Consider the following 26914-nt stretch of genomic DNA (forward strand, 5'->3'; position numbering starts at 1 on the left):
AGCCAACCGCAATCTCTGGGCATTCCATATAGCTCAGGCAGGACACACCAATTACTCCACCCCCACTTCTGGAGGAGACAAGATGCACCAGTATGTGGAATTCCATCCCAATTGGGATGGACTTTGAATAGTGCTCTATTCAAAGTCCGATAGAATGGGGATGGAATTTCAGTGAAAAGAAGATAACTTTGCGACAGAAAATATGTACAGGGATCCAAGTCAAGGCAGGCGCCTAGATTGCTTTTCCCGCTTCTTAGAAACGAGATTAAATATCAGTAGAGGGAGCACAAAAACCTGCTTGCTTACTTAATTACTCAGCCTCCTTATAATTTTATCAGCTTGCCAATACCATCTAAGCTACTGAGGCCAAAAATATTAGCTTGTGATTAGCAAACATGGCATTGTTCAGTCACAGGTTGGCACTACCCACCCGAGTTTGTTCACTCTTCTCATTATTTGCACTTATAAGAAGGCCACTCAGCAAACACTTTCCACTGCAAATGAACTTTGAAAAGCTGGCAGCAACCCAAAGAGAGCAAATATACAGAATATTGGACAGATGTTTTTTTCTAATGCATAGCTATTCAGAATGAAGTGCATTTATTGATGGGATAGCAATTTAGGTTATTTTCCCCAACAGTGCACTACACAAGGTGTCCCGGACTATTGTAACATGCATCATGGAGAATTTGTGGCCAGCCATATATGACTGAATGAAATGCCAGCCTGCAATACCATCCACATGCCCAAAAGTATACAGTAAAGGGTTATCAAATAGGCCCTATTCAGATGTGATGAGAATTTTGGCCATTGAACAGAAAAATCATCTTGCAGATTCCACCCAGAAAACTTCTAATTAGTTCTACTGCATGGGGTAATCCTCAGGTGGATTCCTTGACAGAACTGTGGCAGAAATCCAAGTGTCAGGCTTGGATTTCTGCTGCAGATCATCTTACAACTATACAATAGGTAAATTCGTGAATTGTGAATGTGACCCCAGTGAGATCGCCTTTTATTGCAACTTGAAAATATGTTTTCTTGCATTATTAAATCTCAGCTTACTATCATGTGGAACGGTCTCATGTATATCCTGCACTGTCATGTGTTCAGGACTAAGCATTTCTTCCTAATGAATTCACACTGTGTTTGGCCTTGGAGAGCCAGATTCTATAAACCCTTTGTCATACAACACAGCTAGAGAGCATGTGGCTTTCCTGGCACGCTGCCTTTGTTTTACTCTTTACACGGATCCTGAGGTTCACAAGTATTAATCACTGGGGGGCTTAGTTTGGAAACGGACAGCAAACAACACGATGGCACAAAGGAGAGGATTTGTATCATGGCACAGATGAATCACACCTATTGATCGCTCGCAGAAGACAAATGGCCAGGAGAGCAGCAATAAAGCATTTTGCCCACCTGGTGATGATAAATGGCAGAGCTACTATAAACTGCAGCACCTGCCTTACAGATAACAGAAAATAAATCTGTTCAAACAGGGCAACGCAGCGCTACAGCATGCAGAGAACTACAGGTTCTTAGCAACTGGGCAGTAATATGAGAAAAGCGGACACGCAAAAGCATAGAGAAAGTGCTGCAGGCAGAACAAAATGTACAGCCATTGACCGCTGTCCATCAGTGACACTGGTACAGCCAATACCGAAAAAAATGCACTATACATGTCTTTTTCTATAGGTCAGAATTGGTTTGCGCAGTAGAAGGAATGACATGGCACACGGTCGTAAGATGTAACATTTCAGCAACAAGCACATTAGGTGTAATGACACCGACAGGTACAAAATGTTTAGGAAGCGTTCACACCTCTCATACTTACTGGAACATTTGAAAGCTTTCTATCTCACTGCTGCCCTTTAGTGCAATACTCCATGTAAGCGCATGACAAAATACAATACTTTTGCCAAATTCAACGATGTCCGAGCAGATGGAGCACAGCTGATAAAACCTGGGCTATATTTGCAGATAGATGTCAGCTGGTAAACAACACGTTCTCTAAAGGTCTTGTGCACACTGCTTTATTACAGTTCTGCCATGGAGTCATACTGTACCTCTATTGGCCTCTGGTATAATACCATGGCATGACGGACTGCAGACATATATTCTATCTTACAATCATTCCTTACAGGGGAAAATAAGGTGCCTCACAGAGGCACCATAGGGTGGCACATCGGGTGTCTATGAGTCTGAAATACAGACCATGGCTGCACGTGCAGGGTTCATGCACATTTCTTACTGTGTGCATTTGTCCTTTAAGAGTCATAGTATATAAAAATTATATTCATTTAAAGGGAGCCTATCATCCGCTTGGAGCTACTGAAATCGACGGCACCTAGGGAAAAGTAAATTACAGAATGTGTGCTGGGGGGAGAAGATGGCTAGAAGGTTGGAGGAGTGTTTAAACTAGGGATTGGGGAGGAGGGCAACTGTAGAGATCGAAGATAGTGGAGTCAGTGACCTGAGACTAAGTAATGAAAAGACGAGTGGAGCGGTAGGAGGAGTTATTACAGTTAGTAGGGATACTGTTAAAATAAAGAATTAACCAAAAATCTATAAACTGTGTGGTGACTAATGCTAGAAGTCTGACCAATAAAGTAGACGAACTAGAAGTGATAAATGTCTGAGGAAAGCTACGACATAGCGGGAGTAACCGAGACCAAAACCTTCTAAACTGTATGGTGACTAATGCTTGAAGTCTGACCAATAAGGTTGGCAAACTGGAAGTCTAATGAAAACTATGACATAGTGGGAAGAACGGAGACCTGGTTGGATGAAAGCTGTGACTGGGCAGTGAACTTACAGATTACCTCCAATCAGGAGGCTGAAATCGGCACGTGACGGGGGCGGAGCTATGCGATGACACGTAGAAGGGGGCGGAGCCAGAATGCCACTCGTGCCGGACCGAACAGATGGGAGAAGACCCTTCTGCGCAAGCGCGTCTAATCGGGAGATTAGACGCTGAAATTAGACGGAGCCATGGAGACGGGGATGCCAGCGCAGGGAAGGTAAGTGAATAACTTCTGTATGGCTCATATTTAATGCACGATGTATATTACAAAGTGCATTAATATGGCCATACAGAAGTATATAACCCCACTTGCTTTCGCGAGACAACCCCTTTAATATTAACCAACAGATCTACAAAATAACAGAGGTGCAGGTTGTGGGGAACCTGGGAAATAGTGACCATAATATAACACATTGCAACTTGTCCTTCAAGAGAGAGTTTTAAATTGGGGAGTTATGAATATACTAGGCTTTAGGAAGGCAAATTTTGACTAGCTAAGAGATGCCCTTAACCTTTTTGACTGGGACAATGTCCTTAAAAATAAAAGTACCCACAATAAATGGGAAATGTTTAAAAACATCTTAAACACCTACTGTGAGAGGTTCATAGCTTAAAGGAATCAGGAATAGGCATAAACCCATGTGGCTCAATAAAGATGTAATGGAGGCAATAAACAGCAAAAAGCATTTAAACTACTAAAACAAGAAGGCAGCCAAGAAGCACTAAAAACCTATAAGGAAAAAAATAAATTTAAAAAGCAGATAAAAGCAGCAAAGGTGAAGACAGAAAGACTTATTTCCAAGGAGAGTAAAACTAATCCTAAACGGTTCAAGTATATAAACAGTAAAAAGAACAATACTAAAAGTGTTGGCTCTTTAATAAACAATGTAGGAAAAATTGTAGAGTGTGATTAGGGGAAAGCAAATCTATTAAATAACTCTTTCTCCAGTGTATTTACAAAATAAATGTCAGATGCAGAGTGATAATGTAAACTCTCCACTAAAAGACACCAGTTTAACCCAGGAAGAAGTGCAGAGCTGCATTAAAAAGATTAAGGCTGCCTGCAGACGGCCAGGTCAGATCCCACTGCGAGAATTCTTCCAGCAGGATGCGGTCCTGTGCCCCTGCAGAGACCTGCAGCTTACCCGCTGCCGGCGTCTCCACCCTGCGCTGTGTGCAGGCTGCCGGCCAGCCGGCGATGCGCAAGGAGGGGCCGGCCCGTCACCACTGACGTTCCTGTGCGGGCCTCTGCGAGACCCGCACAGAAATAGAGCGTGCCGCAATTTGTCTTCTACGTGTGTTTTCACGCAGACGAATCACGGCCGTCTGCCTAGGATTGCATTATCTAATGCAATCCTATGCAGGCAGGCACGGGCAGAAATTCTGCGGTAAATCTCGACGCGGAATTTCTGCCCGTGTGCAGAGAGCCTAAGATAGACAAATCACCAAGTCCCGATGGCATACACCCCCGGGTTCTAATGGAATAAAGCATTGTGATATACAGACTGTTGTTTCTTATAATGAAGGACTCTGTAGTGACGGGGTCTGTTCCACTGGATTGGCACATAGCCATTGTTGTGCCAATATTCAATAGAGGCCGAAAAGTGAACCTGGAAGCTACAACCTGGTAAGTCATACTTCTATTGTGGGTAAAATATTTGAAGGGTTTCTAAAAGATGCCCTCCTAGAGTACCTCAAGGAAAATAGCTGTATAACTCCATATCAACATGGGTTTATGAGAGATCGCTCCTGTTAAACCGATCTGATCAGCTTTTACAAGAAGGGAAGTTCTAAACTGGACCAGGGAGAGTCATTGGGTCTCATATCTGGACTTCTCCAAAGCATTTAACACTGTGCCGCATGAAACGTTGATATATAAAATAAGAATGCTTGGTCTGGGTGAGAATGTGCGTAAGTGGGTTAGTAACTGGTGCAATGATAGAAAGCACAGGGTGGTTATAAATGGTACATATTCTGATTGGGTCACCTTTAGGCCTCATGTCCACGGCAGTGGCGAACTCCACTAACGGAATATCGCAGTGGAGTCCACCATGGCGCCCCCCAAAACCCTTGACTACAATTGAAGCCGGCCGCGTGTATTGCCGCGGCAATTAGAGCATGCCGTGTTTTCTTTCACACTGCGGAATTCGGTGGTGGAATTCCGCAGAGTAAACATTGAGCTATTAGGTTCAATAGAACCAAATATCTGCGGCATAATGCTGTGGATTTCTGCTGCGTAAAACACGGCAGAAATCAGACCGAGAGCATTAGCCCTTACTAGTGGGGGACTTCAGGGGTCAGTATTGGGTCCTATTCTTAATATATTTATTAATGGCCTGGTAGAGGGATTGCACAGTAAAATATCAATATCTGCAGACGATACAAAACTATGCAAAGAAATTAACACAAGAGAGGACAGAAAGCAGTTGCATATGGATCTGGATAAGTTGAGGACTTGGGCAGAAAAGTGGTAAATGAGGTTTAACACTGATAAATGTAAGGTTTTGCATATGGACACGGAAATACATGTCAGGACTCGAGGCGAACATATCAGAGCTTGAGCGGGTACAAAGGTGGGCAACTAAATAATAAATGGAATGACAAACTGCAACACACAGAGAAGTGTTAAAAATTGGGGTTAAGTTTAGAAAATATGAAGGCTGAGGGGCGACCTAATAACTATGTATAAATATATCAGGATCTCCCAAGATCTGTTTATACCCAGGACTGTGACTGTAACAAGGGGCATCTTCTACCTCTAGAGGAAAGAGGGTTTCTACACCAACATAAAAGGGGGTTCTTTACTGAAAGAGCAGTGAGACTGTGGATCTCTCTGCCTGAGGATGTGGTGATGGCAAATTCAATAAAAGAGTTTAAGAGGGGCCTGGACGCCTTTCTCGGGTGTTACAATATTACAAAATGTGATTGTTTTCAGTAAGAGAAACCAAGTAATCTTGTAGATATGATACCTTTTAACGGCTAAGAAAAATAAAAGGTATCATATCTACAAGATTACGTGGTTTCTCTTGCTGAGAACAATCACATTTTGCTCTACTTAACACCGTACCAAACTACATGTTATATTCTTAATTACATGTTATATTCTTAATTACTTCACATGTGTTCGGTTGTGCTGCTGGGACCTGTTGTTGTTCTACGGGTTTCCAGGAGCACACCTCCACAGGTGTGGCATGACTGAGCTGGGTGTGGAGTTCTCCAGCCAGCCAATAACCACCAGTCTACTGCATATAAATACCAGTTTCCTCATTTCCCTACTCCAACAAGACAACTACCCCATGAGTCCTGCCTGCAAGCAGGGTGATCATCCTAATAGGGATGGCCCCACACTGGAACCTAAGGCCTTGGCTCACCCTAGATGGAAAACGATCCAAGTAGAACAAGACACAGTTCACACAAACACACAAGGAAATGCATAATGAGGAAACCAGTATCCTCTAGCAAGAGGAGCTGGTATTTATGTGCAGCACATCGGCGGTGATTTGCTGGCTCCACACCCAGCCAGCTCAAACATCCCACACCTGTGGAGGTGTGCTCCTCGAAAGCCATAGAACTACAGGTCCCAGCAGCACAACTTAACATGTTACTATGTGACAAAGATTATTTTATTACAGCCCATAATGCATTCATACTTTGTAAAATTTAGGTGTAATTTTTCCCCACAATGAAGGATTAGGTTTAAATGAATCCCAAACGGTCAAGTGGGCAGGCGTGGACTGTTTCTGTTGCCCGCAGTGTCCTACAATCCCCAGCCAGTCCTTGTATGGTCAATGGGTTACATGGATGACATCTCTTAAGTCATCCACAGACCTGTTCAAATCTTGCACAACTATGGATCGGCGTATGTGTGGCTCATCTAACCCTATTCTGGGGAGATCTGACTCATTCTTCTGCACATGTGCTGGTCCATGGTTGTGCAGCACATCAAGGAGATTTAGATAGGTCTATGAAGGATGTAGAAAACATCTTTCTTATTGCGGGTAGTAGGGATGGTTCGGGCTCGCCCACTGCACCTTTTGGGGTTCATTTATATAGAGTGCAAGGATAGATTAAACATACATTGTACAAGGTATGACTGAATTATGGGCTGTAGTGAAAGCAGCATTAGCACACTCTCTAATTTATTTTTCCCTAGAGGCCATTGCTTTTAGTAACTCCAAGATAGCGACCACTTCCTTTTCATAGGCATTGGGTCATCAGGTCTGATCTTCCAGCAGTTGATAAGACCATGCATAAGATTCAGCAGAAATAACCAAATTAGGGGAATATTCTTCATAACATTCTAAAAAGTTATAGAATCATAGTTTGGCCATTTTTCCTCTAACTTTACTACAGAGTCATATTTTGGTATGACCATTTGATAATCCAGAATATCAACTAATCTGGGATCTATAAAGTCTTAGGTCCCATTTACATGGAACAATGATCGCTCAAAATTCGCTCAAATGGCAGTTTGAGTGACAGTTTTGATAGATCACTTTGCATAACCTCTTAAGTAGCTAATTAGCTACTCAAGAGGTTATTAGCTTGTAAATGAAGGCAGAGCTGTATAGAGCTGATAGCTCCAAGAACAGCAGGAGCGCTGACAGCTTCTTTGTTCTCGGAGCTATCAGCGGTATCCTGCTAAGAACTCCAAGCAGGATACAAGCTGAAGAATACTATCAGCAGTATCCCGCTAAGAACTCAGCATGCGGCGCTGATAAGAGTTATCACTGACTTTTAGCTTGCTTAAAATCAGCGATGAATGAATAGTGCACAAAAAGTACACAATGGCCGCGCATTTAGACGCAACGATTATCACTGAAAAGACGGCTTTTGAGTAAATTTTGAGCAATAATTGTTGTGCCTAAATGGGCCTTAACTGATGGTGGCCTAAATAGATTTAGAGCACAATAGAATAATCTACCTCTAAATAAAAGGAATGATAATTTCCTGTCACCCTACAGATGTGTTCTCTCTCTTTTTACCTTATTTGTCATTTTAACTGTAATGAGTTGCAGAACAGAAAGGTTACAATTATAACACTAGCTAATCCATAAAACTCTGTAGATGCACTACAGACAGCTTGTGGCATTTTATAATTAGAATAATTACTAGTACAAATGTTTCTGGTGGCGCCGTGCCACTTACTAATATAATACAGTGAAAGGGATGGGAGGTGGTCAAAATATTTCTGTGCAGATACTAGGCTTTTGCCTTTATTTGCAGTTTTGCTGAACAGTGCAAACACCTATGAATAAGAAAACATCAGTAAATGTACAAAATAGCAATACTGATACTGCAACACTTATACCTGTGAAGATTCGGCTGCCGGCGGGGGGAGGCGGGTGACAGCGGGGAGGAACGGAGGGGAGATCTCTCTCTCGCTCTCTCCCTCTCTTCCCCCTGCTCACTCCCGCAACTCACCTGTCACCGGCGCGGGCAACCGAATCTTTAGAGACGAGCGGGCAAGTACTCGAATAAGGCACTACTCGCTCCAGTAGTTTGCCTTAGCGAGTATGCTCGCACATCTCTAGATACTACCAGTGTTTCTGGTGGCGCGAGGTGCCACTTACTAATATATACTGTAAGGAATTGGAATTGATACAAAGATTTCCATGCAAATAGTAAGCTCTTGGCATTATTTACAAATTTGCAGAACATTGCAAACACCTATGAAAAAGAAAACGTCAGGAAATGTACAAAATAGCAATGCTGCAACATACAAACTTGTGAAGCTTCCGAAGGGATTGGAGTGGTTGAAAAGTGATGGTTTGGTGTACAGCTACATGCACATCACACACGTGACTGATCACATGACAGTGACGTCATCACAGGTCCTATAAGTACATGGCTGCTGTCAGGCTCTGCAGGTTTTAGGACCTGTGATACCGTCACCGTCATTTTCTCAGGGGCAAAGCTCAGAGCCCCGGTGACTGATTACATGATACCACATCAGGAGCCAGGGAAGGGATATACCGGTACTGGGCAGACGGTTAATATAAAAGCACAGTGAAGGCTTAAGCATTCATTATAATTGGGGTTTGTTTGGTTATTTTGTAGACATGAACAATTAAACCAAAAAAGTTTATAACCCACATAAAGTGCATCTAAACCGGAAGAAAGACTAGTGTTCTGCTTCTGTAATGTACTGTGTAGTAAAGCAGGCCTCTTAAGGGCTGATCTCATACACTGAAGTCTAGGCACATATCTCATCCAGACAGCCGCTCCGCCGCATACTCCAACAGGGCTGAAACAGATGCTTAACAAAACAAAAAGCATAGCAAGCAGTCATGTCCCAGTCTTAGAAGACATAAATGTGCTCAAGAGCCTACAGAAAGGAAACCCCTTTAATATTCCTCTTGAGGATGGGGGGCTGTATATAGCCATTTCTCCCAGTAACTGATATGGAATATACTGCAGTTGACAGCATCTATGTAAAATATACTCTTGCACAGAAGCAACGCCCATTATCCACTTCTGCGCCAGTGATCAGTACAGCAAACATCAAGCCTCCAAATTAATGGCTCATTATCTGGATAAACTTTCTGCCAGAAATTTTTAAAAAATGAACATTTTTTTATGTTTCTGTTTACGGGCTAAAGCACCAACACTTGCAGTACTTACCATCTATTCTGTGCCACTCTTACCCAATCTCACATCCAGAAACAGTAAATACTGCTTTTCTTTCATACTGGATCATGCAAATACAATATGAAGTGCTGAAAATTTCAAAAACAACTGTTTTTGATAGAGAAGGCCAAGTACGAAGAGGGAATCTGGTCCTGTGACCATTGCCAACCACTCAATGGGAATAGTAAAGTAACCCTTTGATTAGTGGGGCAATAAGTCCAGTTTTTCAGTTAGACAGTAAGAAGGTTGCATTAAAGGGGTTTCAGATGTCAAACATAGGTGGCTTACACCAAGTACAGGCATCAGTAGCGGTCTGATTCTTGAATACCCTCCAGCTTTAAGGCTGCCTGTTCACTGACAGATAGGCTCACCACGGAGAATCGCGGTAAATTGCAGCATGCTGCGATTTGAATCCTGCGAGCAGAGAATCGCTATGATTCTCCGCTCGTGGATGCCACGGCTGCGCTTTCCATAGCAACGCTATGGAAAGCTTCAGACAGCATGATTCGCCGGCGATTTATCTCCCACGGAATCACGCCCGTGGACACGCAGCCTTAATGGATCACCAGGGTCCCTTCTGCGCAGCTGCATGAGTCCTGATGGTCGACTTTCCATTAACCCCTTAGTGACCAAGCCTGTTTGCACCTGAAAGACCAGGCCAAATTTTTGAAATCTGACATGTATCACATTAACATAGAATAACTCCGTAAAGGTTTTGCATATCCAAGTGATTCTGAAATTGTTTTTTAGCCACATGTTGTACTTCATTTAGGTGGTAAAAATAGATCGATAGAATTTGTGTATATTTATTAAAAGCGACAAAAAATTTTGAATAAATCATCATTTTTTTACATTTCCAACTGCAATATCTCACATATGTGCAAACATAATATAGACATTTTTGATAAGATATATTTCCATCTGCTTTCTTTTTTTTTACCATTTAGGAGACATACAAATTTAACATTGATTATCAAGATTTTGAGGAACACTGTTTTCCTACACCAAGCCAACATTGCAACCACAGCTCATAGGTGTCAGAATGATATATACCCCCACAAATGACCCCACTTTAAAAACTACACCCCTTAATATATTCACTGAGGGGTATCAGGAGTATTTTGACCCCACAGTTTCTTTTCAGGAATTAATGCAATTTAGAGTAGAGAAAAAATAAAATTTCCTATTTTTGCAAATATGTCATTTTAAAGTCAGTATTTTTTTTCTATAATGCACATCAGAATGAAGACTTTCACCATAATGGATACCCCCATTTGTCCCGTGTTCAGAAACATACCCATTGTGGCCCTAATATGATGTCCATATGCAGAACGGAGCCCAAACCGAAAGGCGCAGCCGGTGGCTTTCAGAACAGACATTTTGCTTGAAGGCGTTTAAGGTCCCATTGCCCACGTGTAGAGCCCTTGAGCTGCCAAAACGATGGAGAACCCCCACAAATGACCCCATTTTGAAAACTAGACCCCTTAACGAATTCATCTAGGGGTGTACTGTGTATTTTGACCCCACAGTTTTTGAATGAATCTAAGCAAAGCAAAAGGAAAAACAATTACGTTTTTTTTGGCAATTGTGTCATTTTAAAAATAGGTTTTTTTGTACAGCACATATATAAATGAAGACTTGCACCCCAAAATAGATATCCCATTTGTCCCGTGTTCAGAGACATACTCATTGTGGCTCTAATCTTCTGTCTGGATGCACAACGGGGCCCAAACTAAACAGAGCATCAAACTTTAACTGTCTTTTAACTTTTACCTGATTGTCATTATCCATTGAATAACGGCGATCACGTGACCGGGGACTGCTCACTGCAGCCCTCAGTTACTGCTCCAGGCTCTCGGCTACCTTTAGTAACCAGGAGCAAAGAGATTTTAAATTTCCCGGGCCCTCCCCAGCTTCTGCGCTTGCGTCCGCCATTTTAGCGACAGGCACATACGCCAAAGCTGGGGAAAGGTCCATACTTAAGTAATTTCACCTCCCCCCCACGGATCGGATCTGTGACAGGAGGTGAAACTTTAACTTTTTTTACTTTTACGCGATCGCCGTTATGCATTGAACAACAGCGATCATGTGACAAATAACAGCGTACTGCAGCCCCCCCATTAAATCTCCAGGCTCTCGGCTACATTTAGTATCCAGGTGCGGGAAGATTTTAAATTATCTCGGTAATCTGCGGCATTTGCGCATGCGTCTGCCATTTCGGTGATGGCGCATGCGCAGAAGCCGGGGTAAGGTCTGGGGGCCTCGAGTGCCTAATTTAATCTCCTCTCACGAATATGATCCATGAGGGGGGATGAAACAAACTTATTTTTTTTACACTTTTTTTTTTTTAAACTTTTACATAATTGCTATTATTCATTAGATAACAGCCATCATGTGACCGAGAACCGCATACAGCGGTTCCCAGTAACAGCTCCTTGCTCTCAGCTACTCATACTAGCAGGGAGTTTTTAAATTTCCTGGGCCTCCCAGCCCTCTGCGCATGACATAATGCCGTCAGGCGCGCATGCGCCGATGCCGGCGTCAGGTCCTGCAGGACCAGAACGCCGGGGAACATCGCGGAGGACCAGGGTGAGTATTCTCTGCTCCCCTTACGAATCCGATCCATGAGGGGAGCTGAAACTTTAACTTTTATTTATTTTACATAGACTTTAATGCGATCGCCGGAATCCGGCAGATCCCGGCAATCGCGTGACCTGGGGAGGGGTCCTGTGGCCCGGGATGATAGCTCCAGCATGTCGGCTACGTCCAAAGCCTGCAAGGCTTTAATCCCCAGAGGACGCATGTTTTTTACGTCCTCTGCGAATAAAACCCAGCAGGCTAGCACGTAAAAAGGCAATGGGCTGGTCACTAAGGGGTTAATCAAACATTGACAGCCTATTCTAAGGAGCTCCAGGAAACAATTTCAAGCAAACATCTATCAGTTACTAATAGAGCTGATTAGGGTCTGCAAGGACCCCGAGCTGTGCTGTGACAGAGGGCACCCGGCGGTCATGTGAAAAAAACACTTCTCCCTTCTCTTCCAGGTCCTCAGCTGTGTCCGACAGCCAAGAATCTGACACTTGCTTGATTGCAGGAGCAGAGGCTTTACTTCCGTGCCGTATTTTTGCTATTTTTTTATCCGTCAGGATTAAACTGCAGGACCAAGCGCCGTATATTTACCGCACTTCATCCTTAAAGGGTTAAAGAAAACATTGTGCAATTGCGTAATGTGGTTAGGTCATTACATACAGTGCTGACAAATTTCACATCAAACTACCTATGCCAGCCGACTGATTCACAACCTGTTCAGAGTAGTTAGCACAGAAGAAAGCTGATCCGATTAAAGGATTGCGTCAGTAATCCTAATAGTAATAACTTCTGAACATAAATGATAGCAAACAGCCATTGTGAGCACACATCCCCCTCTGTGGCCGTCTCCCCTACCTACCCCCAGACAGCTGCTGTGAGCTGCAGATGCTGCTCTGTCACTGGGTAGTTGCATCTGATGTGCAATCTAATGGCGTCCTTCATATACTTTATTTCACTTACTGCCCTGGTTTCTGACAGTAAGGTCCTAGAAGTGTGCTTCACAAAGATGTGCTTCCTAGTGTATGGCCACCTGCACACGGCTGGGTCGCATCCCGCTGCGAGAATTCTTGCAGCGGGATGTGGTCCAGTGCCCTGCAGAGGCCTGCAGCTTACCTGCTCCCGGCGTCTCCTCTCTGCGCTCTATGCCGGCGCATGCGCAGAGAGGAGCCGGACGCTCACCACTGACATTTCTGTGCGTGCCTCTGCGAGACCCGCACAGAAATAGAGCATGCCGCGATTTCCTTTCCGCGTGTGACTTCACACAAACAAATCGCGTCCGTCTGCCAAGGATTGCGTTTTCTAATGCAATCCTATGGCGGCGGCCACGGGCAGAAATTATGAAAGATCGGCGGTTAGTAATCAGGAATTCACAGCAGTATATAGCTGATACTATTGTTTCAGCTGTATCCTGCTCCCTGAAGACAGGCGGGGTATGAGTTCTGCATACCCTGCTCGGAGCGTTCCACTGTATAACAGCCCGGCACACCGAGCGGGGAACAGCTGGATGCAGAAAACAAGCGGTCCAGCTTGTCTTCTGCATCCCCCGCTCGCAGTGCTTGGCTGTATAACAGCCGGGCGCTCCAAACAGGGAGCAACTGAATGCAGAAGGCAAGCGGCCCGCTTGTCTTCTGCATCCCCTGCTCGGAGCGCAAGGTGATCGCTCAACATTTTCATCTAAGCTCCCCTTAGATCTAGGTGTAAATCAATATCATTCATATAGTTAGAAACAGTATGTGATGCTACACCCAACATTTTATTCCACTGGGGTACACTGGTTACAGCTGGGGGTGTGGGTTGCTGTCCCTCAATTATTTGATGCATTAGCACATAGAGGGCTATAATTATTTGAGCCTTCACTGTGTGCCTTTTTGTGCATATAAGGATTGGTACCCTCTCCATCTAATCCTATACGATTACCTGGGTGGGTAATTTCACTCCCAAGCCGGGTTATAGTGAAAAGTGCTTTTCTGTCATAAGTCCTGGTTGATCTAAATATGATCAGTGGGTTTTTAATATCCTGCAGAGTATTTGGTATATAGGTTATTGCCTTCTCCCACTGAGAGGACAATACTAAGGGTGGTGGAAATACTGTTATGTTTATTGGTGCTTTCTGTATATATAGACCAGAAATAAATTTTAATGTAGATTATTAAAAGTTACGTTTTGGTATCAATTCGGTGAAAGCTAATGTATACCATGGGCCGATCTAGGCGCTTAAACGAGCGCCGATCACAATGACCAATTGCTTAACCTTTACGTGGGCTGATGCAAGCTTTATGCGGGATGAACGGTCGCTCATGTGTTTGTTCATCAGCAGCACATCTCCCATTCACGGAGGGGGGTGAGCGTTCACTAACGATGATTTGTTGACTGCACAAAAGATGCAGATAGCCGACGAATAAGCGATTGCTTGGCTGATCGTGTGTTTGTACGGCCTAATGATAGGGCAAATGAGCATTCTAATGAACAACTGTGTCCAACTGTTGGCCACAGTAAGCATCCTTCTACCCGGACGGTGAATCACTGGTATAGGGTCGAACCATCATTAATACACTTCAGTGGGAGCTGTGCCTGAAATACCATGCTGGCCCACTGCACTGTCCAGAGCCATTTCTTGCTTCATACATTTTGCCAGCAGCCTAAGGAACAAACGATCAGGGAACCCCACCGATCAGCTATGCATGCTCTATCCTGAGGATAGGCAATCAATTTTTTTAGAGCTTAAAAAGCCCTTTAACACAACAAAAGCCATTAAAAAAAGTCAAATTAAAGTTTGCTGCAACTATGTATTTATTGCATTGTGTCAAGTTAACATTTGCTTTATCTGTATTTCAGGCAGTATCATCATCAGATGATCACCTGTAATGAATAATCTGTGTAGTCTTCTCCTGTCATAGTAGCTGAGACGTCAGTGTACAGAAGTGTGTACTCTAGTGAAATGTACTGCAAGTGTCCCAATTAGTTCACTTTGTGATGAGTAACGGAAATGGACTGAGTGCCATTCACCCTCTCTTTTGGATGAAGTACAGCAGGGAACTCATGGTGACCCATAATCAGAAGCCAAAGGGCATCAGAAGGGCAAGCAGTGGCCATATGTCTAGACAAGCATGTCGCTGAGCATGTGGCTAGAAAAAGTCATTATAGATAACAAAAGACCGCTAGCAGAAAGGATTAAGGAGAGAAAAGTCCAAGCGGGTGAAGACCACAATTTGCCCATCACATAGAATAAACCTTAGCAGGAAGAAATTCATTTTATTGAACTATTTTCCTATATGCATAAACCTCTTGTTTAATGTGTAACTTGGGATGAAAACAAAAGCATTCCATATATTGACCATATTGCACTAGATAACCAGAAAATTGCACATTGCTCCATATTATACACTGTATACTAAAATATAGCCAGCGTGCCAACTGCTAAGAGCTTTTTGATACCAAATATTCCATCACCAGGTGCATCCATCATCCCAGCACCCCATGTACTGTCCGCTCCCCCCCCCCCCCCAGCCATCACAGCCCCCATATACTGCCCTCTCCATTATATCCCCCATGTAGTGTCTCCTTCTGTACTCTACAGCGCTGAACCTTTCCCTCTGCCATCATGTAATTGCACACCTGAGCCAAAAGAGAGCAGGAATCGAGCAAAATGCTGACGGTCCAAGTCTGAGCCAATCAGAGCTAGGCTTATAAACTGCTGTCTCATAAGCATCCAGTGCACTGCTCCTCTTTCCGGCATCCTGTATGCAGGTTGTTTCCCCCACTTCACTTCCCCATCCCAAAAGTCAAAATTGCACCGGCAGAATCGGATTCTGAGCAAGGGGTCACAGGGGGCCGAGGAGGGCTTTACAGAGCGGAGATGGGGAAGCCTGCATCCCTGCACCCCTGCTTTTAACCTGGGGGCCTAACCTGGCCGGGTGCCCTGCAGCCTCTATATCCAGGTGCCATGCAGCCTCTATATCTCGATATGCTCCTGCAGCTTCCACCTTGAGCGGGCAAATGGAGCCTGGGACTCCTCTGTGTAGGTCCTACTACACGCAGCGTCCGAGGCTGCGCATCTTCTGTGAAAACGGAGAGCAAAGCAGCATGCACAGTAGCCGGAGGGCAGCTTGCTTGGACAGCAGTGCCGCAATCGTTTTTAGGAGTGGGGAAAAACGAGTTACACGGCTGCTTGCTTCCCCATCCCTGTGGGAAGGATGGAAAGACCTAAGCCCACAAATCCTGTGTCCTTTAGACATAAAGCTAAAACAGACTTTCCCCAGCAGGCAGGAAGGGGTATAGATGACAGGAGTCGTCAACTTTTGTTCAAGCTTTATGTCGCCTCCTAGTGGCAGCTACTACCCACTGTATCCCCGATATTCCTGACAAGAAAAAGTAATTTACTTCTATTAATAAGATGCTTTTTCTGAAGAGTCCACTGAAGTGCTTCATACATTTCAGGCTATGCGGGACATTAGTAATGTGCTTTGTGAAAGGCTCATGCGGTAATATGACCTTTTCACAATGAAAATTCTGTATTGAAAAGGAAACATGAGCATCAAAGTACAAGTTCCAGTAACAATGGCCTTCTTGTTAGACGAGTCTCTGCTTTGTCTTCTAACACTGTTCAGTCTATTACTGCAACTAGCTCTGCAGCCGTGGCTCTGCCAAGGGGACGAGGCCCTATACTAATCTCTCCTTCCCAGAATAATGCTCGCATTGACATTAACAGCTACAATAGGTACAAAAATAAGCAGGTGCATTAGGGGAGAAATAGGGATGAGAAAACAGGAATACCTGGCAGCTAGAGATGAGCGAGCGTACTCGCTAAGGGCAAATACACGAGCAAGTAGTGCCTTTTGCGAGTACCTGCCCGCTCGTCTCAAAACATTTGGGTGCCAGCAGGGGGCGGGGAGCGGTGAGGGAGATCTCTCTCTCCCCCCCCCCCCCTTCCCCCCGCTCACTCCCGCAACTCCCCGCTCACCCCCGCCGGCACCCGAATCTTTTGAGACGAGCGGGCAGGTACTCGCAAAAGGCAATACTCGCTCGAGTAGTTGCCCTTAGCAAGTACGCTCGCTCATCTCTACTGGCAGCATATAGTCATACACATACAGACGGAGCAGAGCTGCACTGAGCTGGCCAGAGACATTAGATGGAGAGTGGTCTGCAGAGGTACAACTGGTAATACCAATGCAGTATTGCTACGAGACACACATTTCTGTCTGCAGCAGCTGAATGATGCTACAGTATAAAATGCACACTTGGACTGCAGAGAAAGTCCAAGAACAATTTGAGACTAAGAAAATGGTTAGGGTATTTATTACAAGACACAATGTTCAGGTGCAGTAAGACCTAATGATACAGACCCTAGCTGCTACAGAACCTCTTTGGCAAGGGGAAACATCACAGCAAATCAACAGACAGGTTCTATAGAATAATGATTCTAATCCCTATGAGTTCTGTGGCCTGTATGATAAATGGCCACTCAACACTTTTTTGTTTACTACTTAAATCCATGTGTTCTTCATAGTTTTTTAGTAAGTATTTACAGAAAGGGGATACATTATGTCATATATTGTATGTCTTATACATGTACTTTTATATATTGACTGACAGAGGTGCACTACATATTTTCCAGTAGAGTAAATACTCCCGTTACATATGCCTCAAATGATGTTCTAGTCAGCCAGAGGATGAAAGTAATTCTCTTCTTGCAAAATAAAGAAGAGAATTACTTTCATCCTCTGGCTGATTGGAACATCATTTGAGGCATATATAACAAGAGGGGGCTTCTGTGGACACCATATCCCCCTCCTCCAAAGTAAGTTTTTATTACTTAGCGGACTACCTACAGAACATTCATTATTATCTGATGAACCCTACGAAGGGTTTTTTACAACCTAGTTTTTTCTTTACTCCCAATTTTCAGTCATTCAAGCTCACATTACCCAGGTACGCGTAGTGTTAAAAACTCTCCATGCAAGGAAGCATTACTATAACTCCTAACAATGCTTCCTTGTATAAAGAGTTTAGAGTATTCTAAATCCACCTACCGACGGTGCCCCGGACCTACCGACAGTTACCCCGCCCGTGGCCCCCGCCTACCGACAGTGGCCCCGGCCGTGGCCCCCCCTTACCGACAGAGCCCCGGCCGTGGCCCCCCCTTACCGACAGAGCCCCGGCCGTGGCCCCCCCTTACCGACAGAGCCCCGGCCGTGGCCCCCCCTTACCGACAGAGCCCCGGCCGTGGCCCCCCCTTACCGACAGAGCCCCGGCCGTGGCCCCCCCTTACCGACAGAGCCCCGGCCGTGGCCCCCCCTTACCGACAGAGCCCCGGCCGTGGCCCCCCCTTACCGACAGAGCCCCGGCCGTGGCCCCCCCTTACCGACAGAGCCCCGGCCGTGGCCCCCCCTTACCGACAGAGCCCCGGCCGTGGCCCCCCCTTACCGACAGAGCCCCGGCCGTGGCCCCCCCTTACCGACAGAGCCCCGGCCGTGGCCCCCCCTTACAGACAGAGCCCCGGCCGTGGCCCCCCCTTACAGACAGTGCCCCGGCCGTGGCCCCCCCTTACAGACAGTGCCCCGGCCGTGGCCCCCCCTTACAGACAGTGCCCCGGCCGTGGCCCCCCCTTACAGACAGTGCCCCGGCCGTGGCCCCCCTTACCAGACAGTGCCCCGGCCGTGGCCCCACTTACCGTCAGTGCCCCGTCCGTGGCCCCACTTACCGTCAGTGCCCCGTCCGTGGCCCCACTTACCGTCAGTGCCCCGTCCGTGGCCCCACTTACCGTCAGTGCCCCGTCCGTGGCCCCACTAACTGAACTCTATTCAGGAATAGCGTGTATCTTCTTCCTCCCTCACACAATAGAGCCCAACAGCGCAGCTCTATACGTAGCACAACACACTCATCCCTGCCCAACTCTCCTGCTCTGAGTATAGTGAGGGTTGGAGAGTCAGGGAATGGTGGTTGTATTCTACATGTAGAGCAGCACTATCCGGCTCCAGTTCTGAAGAGCATTAGGTCACTGGGGTCCGGGGCCAGTGGTGGGACACGGCTGCGAGTGCCATTAGTAGAAATAAGGATGAGGCTGCTTTCAAAGCGTAAATTTGTCTGTGCAGGCATTTCTGTGAACTCTGATGACGTCTATTTAATGCATTAACCTAACATTTCAGAGGCCTAACAGAAGAGTAATAATGGTGCTGAAAGCTTTTTCATGTACGACACATTTCATCATTCATTGCAATTATCCGAGTGAAGCTCATTTTCTCTCACACAAATGGTAATTTCCTATAATTACCTTTCCAGCAAATGCTCCATTGACACATTTTTATTTACTGGTTTACAAGCTGTCACATATGTACTGTATACATAAACTTTGGCGCACAGCACTTCTCCAGCTCGGAAGTGCTTTTTTGGGTACCATCAGTAGAATGTTGCAGCCCCAGAATCATCTCAATCCATTACAAATAGGTTAATTCTGCCAATTTCAGGCACATTTATCAGACTGAAGGAGAACATTAAATATTATAATGTATACACATCTTATAAAAAACAAACACTTTCATTCTTTTCTCTGTCAAGTTTTATAAGCCGCTATTTATCTGCAAAGCAGAATGGCAAATAGTTAGAAACAGATCCAAGATCTTGATAGAATACCAAGCTACTACATCCGTTCTCTGGGGGCCGAGGCCGATTTAACAAGGCATATTTCCCAGCACTTCAAACACACACGTCATAAGGTTCATGTTAATTAGCTTCGTACCCGTGCAGGCTGCTCAATTCCAAGCTAAGAGGTATTGGATGATATAAATGTAGCAGAGGAGGCACAATGACACTGGCATATAATGCAGCCCTTCAGAGACGTCAATGACAGTCATGCCACAGAGACTACAGCAGAAATGACTAAATAATGTTGCTAAGGAGAACGTACATTAGCTCAGGGGGTGCAACAATTTCAAGTATTTCAGCTAATTAGTATATTTTTGGCCACATTAAGAGTGATAATCATTTCGCTGACATTTGGGATGACACTCACTGGAAGGGAAAAGAAAAGGCAAGGACTTCCTTTATATTGATAGCATAAATAGAATATGAGAGACGATATCCAAAAAGACTGGCAGGATGGTGTGACCCTTTTAAAAAAGTGTGCACATACTCAGATATAGAAGGTAGTGAAGTTTTATTTGCTAAAACTGAGAAATCGCTGCACGTACCATTCTTGTGCAAGTCTCTTGCATGGTGTATAGGGAGTACTAGTAATTATTAGGCAATTATAGTAGCAGTGTTTCTGGTGGCCACACAGCTCTGCTACATGCACGTCACACACACAGCTCTGCTACACACATTGTTCATCCCATACAACAGGGATCAGAAGCAGCACAGCACTGGAGGTGAAGGACCTGCGATGACGTCATTGTCATGCTCCGCCCCTGATCACATCACGGCAACGCTCATCTCGAGTGAATGACTTGCATTCTCCTCCACTTATCACATGATCGTGCCGTCATCACAGGTCCTGCATCCTTGTGCAGATTACAGGCGGGCTACAAACCCCTTGCGGCCTCAGTTGCTATGGAATACTACTGGAACACTTAGGTGGACAGCAGCCGTGTGCATACAGGACCTGTGATGATGTCACCGTCATGTGATCAGGGGTGGAGCATGTAACTCCCTAACTGGGGATGAAGGACCTTGGAGGACATCACCATCATGTGATCAGGGGCGGAGCTTGTAAGTAACCCACAAACCCACTCACTACAATGTAGAAGAAAAGCTGTGCTGCTAGATATTGCATATTGAATTTTCATATAATTAAATCAAGCAACAGTAAAACTGGGCTCAGATGGCTGTAATTCGCTGTGTATTGCCTGCGGGAGATGCAAGCGACACGCAGCAGGTACTCAGTGAAATTCCCTACTTGCCGCATGCCAGCAATCGTGATTTGTGTGAGCAGCAACATGGCCACCTATGGGAGATCCATACAGCGTATTCCGCGTGGAATACACTATACCAAGACAGTCATGTGAGCCCGGTCTAAAACTGAACATGTGCTGCTATTGTGTAGATGGAAGGCTGGCCCTCAGAATTAATTTCCCTCATGGGCCCTATGTACTCCAGTCCAACATTGTTCTACGTCCAGAGAAAAGAAGGTTTCACCATGATCACAGATGGGCATTCTTTACGGTAAGAACAATTAGATTATGGAGCTCTCTGCTTCAAGATTTACTAAATAAGTTCATGAGCGGCCTGAAGTCCTTCTTAAAAAACATAATATTACAAGTCATGGGTACTGGATTGTTGGAGATAGGACACTGATGAATTTATTCTGATTGTCACATTGAAGTCAGGAAATAGTTTTTCCCCCTCATATGGGGCACCTAGTATCTGCCTTACAGGGGTTTTTGCCTCTCTCTACATCAACATAGTAAAATTATATGTTAGACTTGAGTGACCTGTGTCTATTTTCATGGAATGGTAGAGTTTGAGGGAACCTCCAGGGTCATCGGGTCCAACCCCGTGCCCCTGCTCAGTGCAGGATTTACTAAATCATCCCAGACAGATATTTGTCCAGCCTTTGTTTGAACACTTCCATTGAAGGAGAACTCACTACCTCCCGTGGTAACCTGTTCCACTCATTGATCACCCTCACGGTCAGAAAGTTTTTTCTAATATCTAATCTGTGTCTCCTCCCTTTCAGTTTAATCCTATTGCTTCTAGTCTTTCCTTGTACAAATGAGAATAGGGCTGTTCCTTTTTAAATATGTAACTAAGTCAGAATTCCTATGGCAAGGCACACAGCAGGGGGCCCCAAACCACATATGGCTCCCAAGCTACTGTTTGGGGACCTCTGAGATAAAAAAAAAAGTGATAAAGTGCTTCTCATGCATTTTTATCACTTACCCGTCTTGTATTGTCGATAACCTTTTGATCTGGCTTTCCATAATTTGGAGGGTTAGCATAAGGGTCATAGCCTAGTTTGGCCAGCATTGGTGCAATGACTGGCATATCTCTTAAAACATCTGGTGGTATTTTGCCAACCCATTTTGACAAAGCATCCACATTCACTGGCTTGATGACTTGATCAGTGGATCGCTCAACCCTGAAAAGAAAAAAAAAAAGAAAAAGATTGGATAAGCTCATCTTTACAATTTCTATTCAATAATAAACATGGATGTCCTCTAAACTGCCACCAAGTAACACAAGCTTTGGCTGAACCTGTTTGCCAGGAGGCAGCTCTTAGAGTAAAGGCTAAAATAAAATAATCCCTTTAAGTAATTAGTGTTAAGGCCCATTTACAAGCAAAGATAATCTTTCAAACAATTAAAAGTTTTTGCGATCTTTTTTGCATACTGATGTCTATTAAAGTGGTTGTCCCGCGGCAGCAAGTGGGGTTATACACTTCTCTATGGCCATATTAATGCACTTTGTAATATACATCGTGCATTAAATATGAACCATACAGAAGTTATACACTTACCTCCTCCGATGCTGGCGTCCCCGTCTCCATGGCACCGACTAAAGCTGCCATCTCCTTCCAGTCTTTTGCGCTGTCCAGTCTTTTGCTCTGTTGAATGGGGCCGCTCCGGCGTGCTCGCGCCGCACATGTCTTCTGCGCATGCGCAGACCAGCTCTCCGGCGCGAGCACGCCGGAGCGGCCCCATTCAACAGAGCAGAAGACCGGACAGCGCAAGCGCATCTAATGGAAGGAGAAGGCAGCTTTAGTCAGCGCCATGGAGACGGGGACGCCAGCACCGGAGGAGGTAAGTGTATAACTTCTGTATGGCTCATATTTAATGCACGATGTATATTACAAAGTGCATTAATATGGCCATACAGAAGTGTATACCCCCACTTGCTGCCGCGGGACAACCACTTTAACACTTTATCATCTTCATTTGCATGTAAATGGGCCTCCAGGAGCTGTTTGCAGAGCCCAACCTGTGATTAATACCAAGCCCGCAGGGAATATTCCGCAGCAGAGCCCGTCACGCTCGTGTGAAGCCGGCCTAAGGCTATTTAATTAACCGCAGATGGTCAATGCATTCCTATGGGATGCGGATTTGCGTTTTTTCTCCCGCACAAATTTGCTAAATATAATTTCCCGGTGGACGTGAGCCCTTAGTTCTCTAATAACTCGCAGAAATAACATGGACACTATTTTTGCTTAAAAAAACATGGCTGTGATGCTGAGGACATGTTCATCCCATCAGGTGGGTTACAATTCATAATTATCTGACATGACTCTAAACTGATCTTCCAATGTCATAGATGCTTTGCCCCCATTATTAACACTTCATGTCTTGGTTGTTTTGACACTTCTTTTAGGTGCCAAAATTCTGAAATGTCTAAAAATATTCATACACATGCAATTGGAATTAACATTTTTCAACCTTTTTCGCCGTACGCTTGTAGTGCACATCTGTACACTTCCTGTTGGAGGACTAGGAGAAGGTTTTTTTAGGGTCCCCTTACAGCAGAGGAAGGGGGGGGGATTTTACGCATGCATGTACACAGTCATGTAGGGAAGAGATTTTTGACCTATTTACTAAGTGTATATTTTAAGTCAGTTTTAGGGCGCCCACCCACTGGCGATTTTTTTTCTTTGCGTTTTGCGTTTTTCCTGCAGAGCCATTAGAATTGAATGTACTCCTGTCCACTGGCGTTTTGCGTTGCGTTGCGTTTTTTAACATAGGAACTGTCAGTTGCATGTGTCCTTATTTTTCTCCTAATGCACCCATGAAAGTCAATGGAAATTAATGGAAAAGCCGCGAAAACGCTGCGTTTTTCACGCATGAAAATCGCAAACGCCAGTGGGTGGGCGCCCTTAGGCCTCTCAAACAAGTGTTTTTTACAGCAGTAAATTTCAATGGGACCTCTCAAATAAGCGTTTCAGTGCACGCAAATTCTAACTTTATTTTTCAGCGTTGCAGCGCGTTTTTGATACCCTATATCGTCCATTTAAATGAATAGATTGTGTTAAAAACGCTGTAAAACACAGTTTACTGCATTTTTAACGCAGCTTCCTATGCCACACGGAGGGGAGGGGAAAAGGGGTGACATCAGCTTACTTTGCCTGCGTTGTTACTGCACAAAATATATAGTAAAAACGTAGGCAAACGCTCACAAAAATGCAGTAAAACGCAGCTCTTAGCACTGAAAAGCACTGCGTTAATAACCGCTTGTGTGAGAGTGACCTAACAGATATTAGAATTGGACAACCATCTTGTCTGATTTGCAGCAAGAGCAGCTGCAGTTTTATATTATGGTAGGTAGCTTTGGCCCGTAGTTCCACTCCTCTCCCCTCAGATCCCCAATTCTCTGGGCAGCAGACACAGCGGTAAAAAAAAAAAAAAAATCAATAAAGTGCAAGGAGGGAAATGGGCTGTTGTATCCCCTGTCTATGTAAGCGCTGCGGAATATGTTGGCGCTATACAAATAAAGTTTATTATTATTATTATCTTCACTGACGGGTCCCCAGTGGCCAACGTTGGAATTACAAGAACACAGCGGCGCTGACCGTCGGGTCTACTTAGCTACATTAAACGACAAAAATAATCAAAAGCTGCATTCTAACCTACAACCTCCCCCTTCATGACTGTGTACATGTATATTTAACATCACCCCTGCCCTGCTGTAAGAGGATTGTGAAGCCATGCAACAGCCATTAGCGATAGTTTTCAAAATACATTCAGTCCTCCAGCCTGTAGTGTACAGATGCACACTACAAGCGTACGGCAAAAGCACTTAACATTTTTAATCAATTCCAATTGCAAATTTCGTGTGTGTGTAAAAGTCCATTGATTAAAAAAAAGGAAAGGTGTAGATAGCCAGTGAGGATTTACTGAATGTTGTACAAACACGGAGCGGGAGGAACATTAAGCACAGTTATAGACAGGGTAAGGTCTGGGACCTCAGCGTTTATTGCATCCTCCATTAATATAAGAGCACGCTCTAGGGAGCAGTGGGTAAACCAGGGCTTATAGGTTTCTCTGAACAGGAGAAGATCTTGTAATATCACCTCTGCTCTAGGCTTACAATTAAGAAATTAATTCTACAAAATGGACTTGATGGAAAGGTTAGAAGGATACAAGGTGCCTGCATTATAGTGTAAATGCATGCCGTAACCATACTTTAAAGTGCACGGAGGGGAATGTTTTTTGTTTTTTTTTAAATAACTCATTATTGAAGTATAAAGACCATATAAAACTACCACACAGTATGAGGCAAATGGAGGATAAAAAGGGAAATAAAAAGTACAGCAAGTTCAGCCCTTATAAGAGCGGGACTGGCTGACAAGGTATTAAAAGCAACTCGTCATTAGCACAGCCTGCACGGACATTCAGACATGAAATACATTACAGTCCACCAACATTGGCCAAAACCCAAGGAAAAAAATCAAGAGATCATGAAACATAGTAATTGGGAGAGCCTCGCTTGAATACTGATGTAGGTGAGGAAAGATACAGGGGGTGGACAAAAATATGGAAACACCGTATGAAATGCATGCCTTAAAGGGGTTGTCCCGAGGCAGCAAGTGGGTCTATACACTTCTGTATGGCCATAATAATGCACTTTGTAATGTACATTGTGCATTAATTATGAGCCATACAGAAGTTATAAAAAGTTTTATACTTACCTGCTCCGTTGCTGGCGTCCTCGTCTCCATGGTGCTGACTAATTTTTGGCCTCCGATGGCCAAATTAGCCGCGCTTGCGCAGTCCGGGTCTTCAGCAGTCTTCTATGGAGCCGCTCGTGCCAGAGAGCGGCTCCGTGTAGCTCCGCCCCGTCACGTGCCGATTCCAGCCAATCAGGAGGCTGGAATCGGCAGTGGACCGCACAGAAGAGCTGCGGTCCACGGAAGCAGAGGATCCCGGCGGCCATCTTCAGCGGTAAGTATTGAAGTCACCGGACCGCCGGGATTCAGGTAAGCGCTGTGCGGGTGGTTTTTTTAACCCCTGCATCGGGGTTGTCTCGCGCCGAACGGGGGGGGGGTTTAAAAAAAAAAAAACCCGTTTCGGCGCGGGACATCTCCTTTAACCCTTTCTAATGCACTTTGTATCCCGGTTTTCCTAGGGGGCTTACTCTTTTTCTGTCATTATACAACGGCGCTATATGCTGGCTAAAGCCAGTACATGAGGTGACACGTTGGATAGGCTCCAACAGCAGAGAGGCTGGCAATATACAGTAAGAGAACCCCGACAGATGTCTTCCAACATCGTAGCTGTACAGCCTTAAATCATAATGTCTTCAGAGGTCAGACAGTGGATTGGAAAGGGTTAAGTTACATGGGATTATAAATGATATTTCACAATACTACCAGTACATTTTAACTACCGTGCTTCCTCCATAATAAGCCCTACCCTGATTTTCTCATCTCTGAGACCTGTCAGCTCTCTTCCTTTCTTCCCCATGGCGGAATATAGCAAGCGATATTCCGCCTCGGCCGTGGACAGGGGGACTTAGGGTTATTACAAATGCGATAATACCAAACTTTTTTAAAGAAAGTTTCTAAAGAGAGGAAGTGCACAAAAGTAATTTTTTTATTTTTACTTTTTTCCCCCCACATTTTTTTATGTCCCTGTTGTGTGCTTACACTCCCATAGAGAACAATGTATGTGCATGCACAGGCTGAAGAGATGAGCCCACTGTACTGTCCAAGCACCGACCTCCACGGTAACAGCGCGGGAATGGGGAGCTGGGTAAGTAAGAAGCATATCCTTGGACTCCTCTGGACCTGCCCTATCAGCAGCATAACTTAGTTTATGGTGCTCATAGGCGATGACGGGTTCTCTTTAAATCCAGGTAATTTATAGTGACCTCACTGTCATTTTAATTGCATTTTATTCACTTCCATTTCAAACAAGCATTGAAGGAGAAGAGAAAGACAATGGAAACCATGATGAAAAAATAGCAGCTACC

General features: G+C 44.7%; 1 protein-coding gene across 2 annotated transcripts in view; it reads right to left on the reverse strand.

The window, feature by feature from the left end:
- Positions 1-26914, reverse strand: part of TPST1 (tyrosylprotein sulfotransferase 1) — an 83294-nt gene that overhangs the window by 21088 nt on the left and 35292 nt on the right. For both annotated transcript variants that reach the window (XM_066576284.1, XM_066576292.1), the window contains exon 3: positions 21896-22094. In XM_066576284.1, the coding sequence (XP_066432381.1) occupies positions 21896-22094 (199 nt within the window). The remainder of the gene's footprint in view (positions 1-21895; positions 22095-26914) is intronic.

Source organism: Eleutherodactylus coqui, chromosome 1, assembly GCF_035609145.1.
Source record: "Eleutherodactylus coqui strain aEleCoq1 chromosome 1, aEleCoq1.hap1, whole genome shotgun sequence".
In the NCBI taxonomy this organism is placed as follows: Eukaryota; Metazoa; Chordata; class Amphibia; order Anura; family Eleutherodactylidae; genus Eleutherodactylus; species Eleutherodactylus coqui.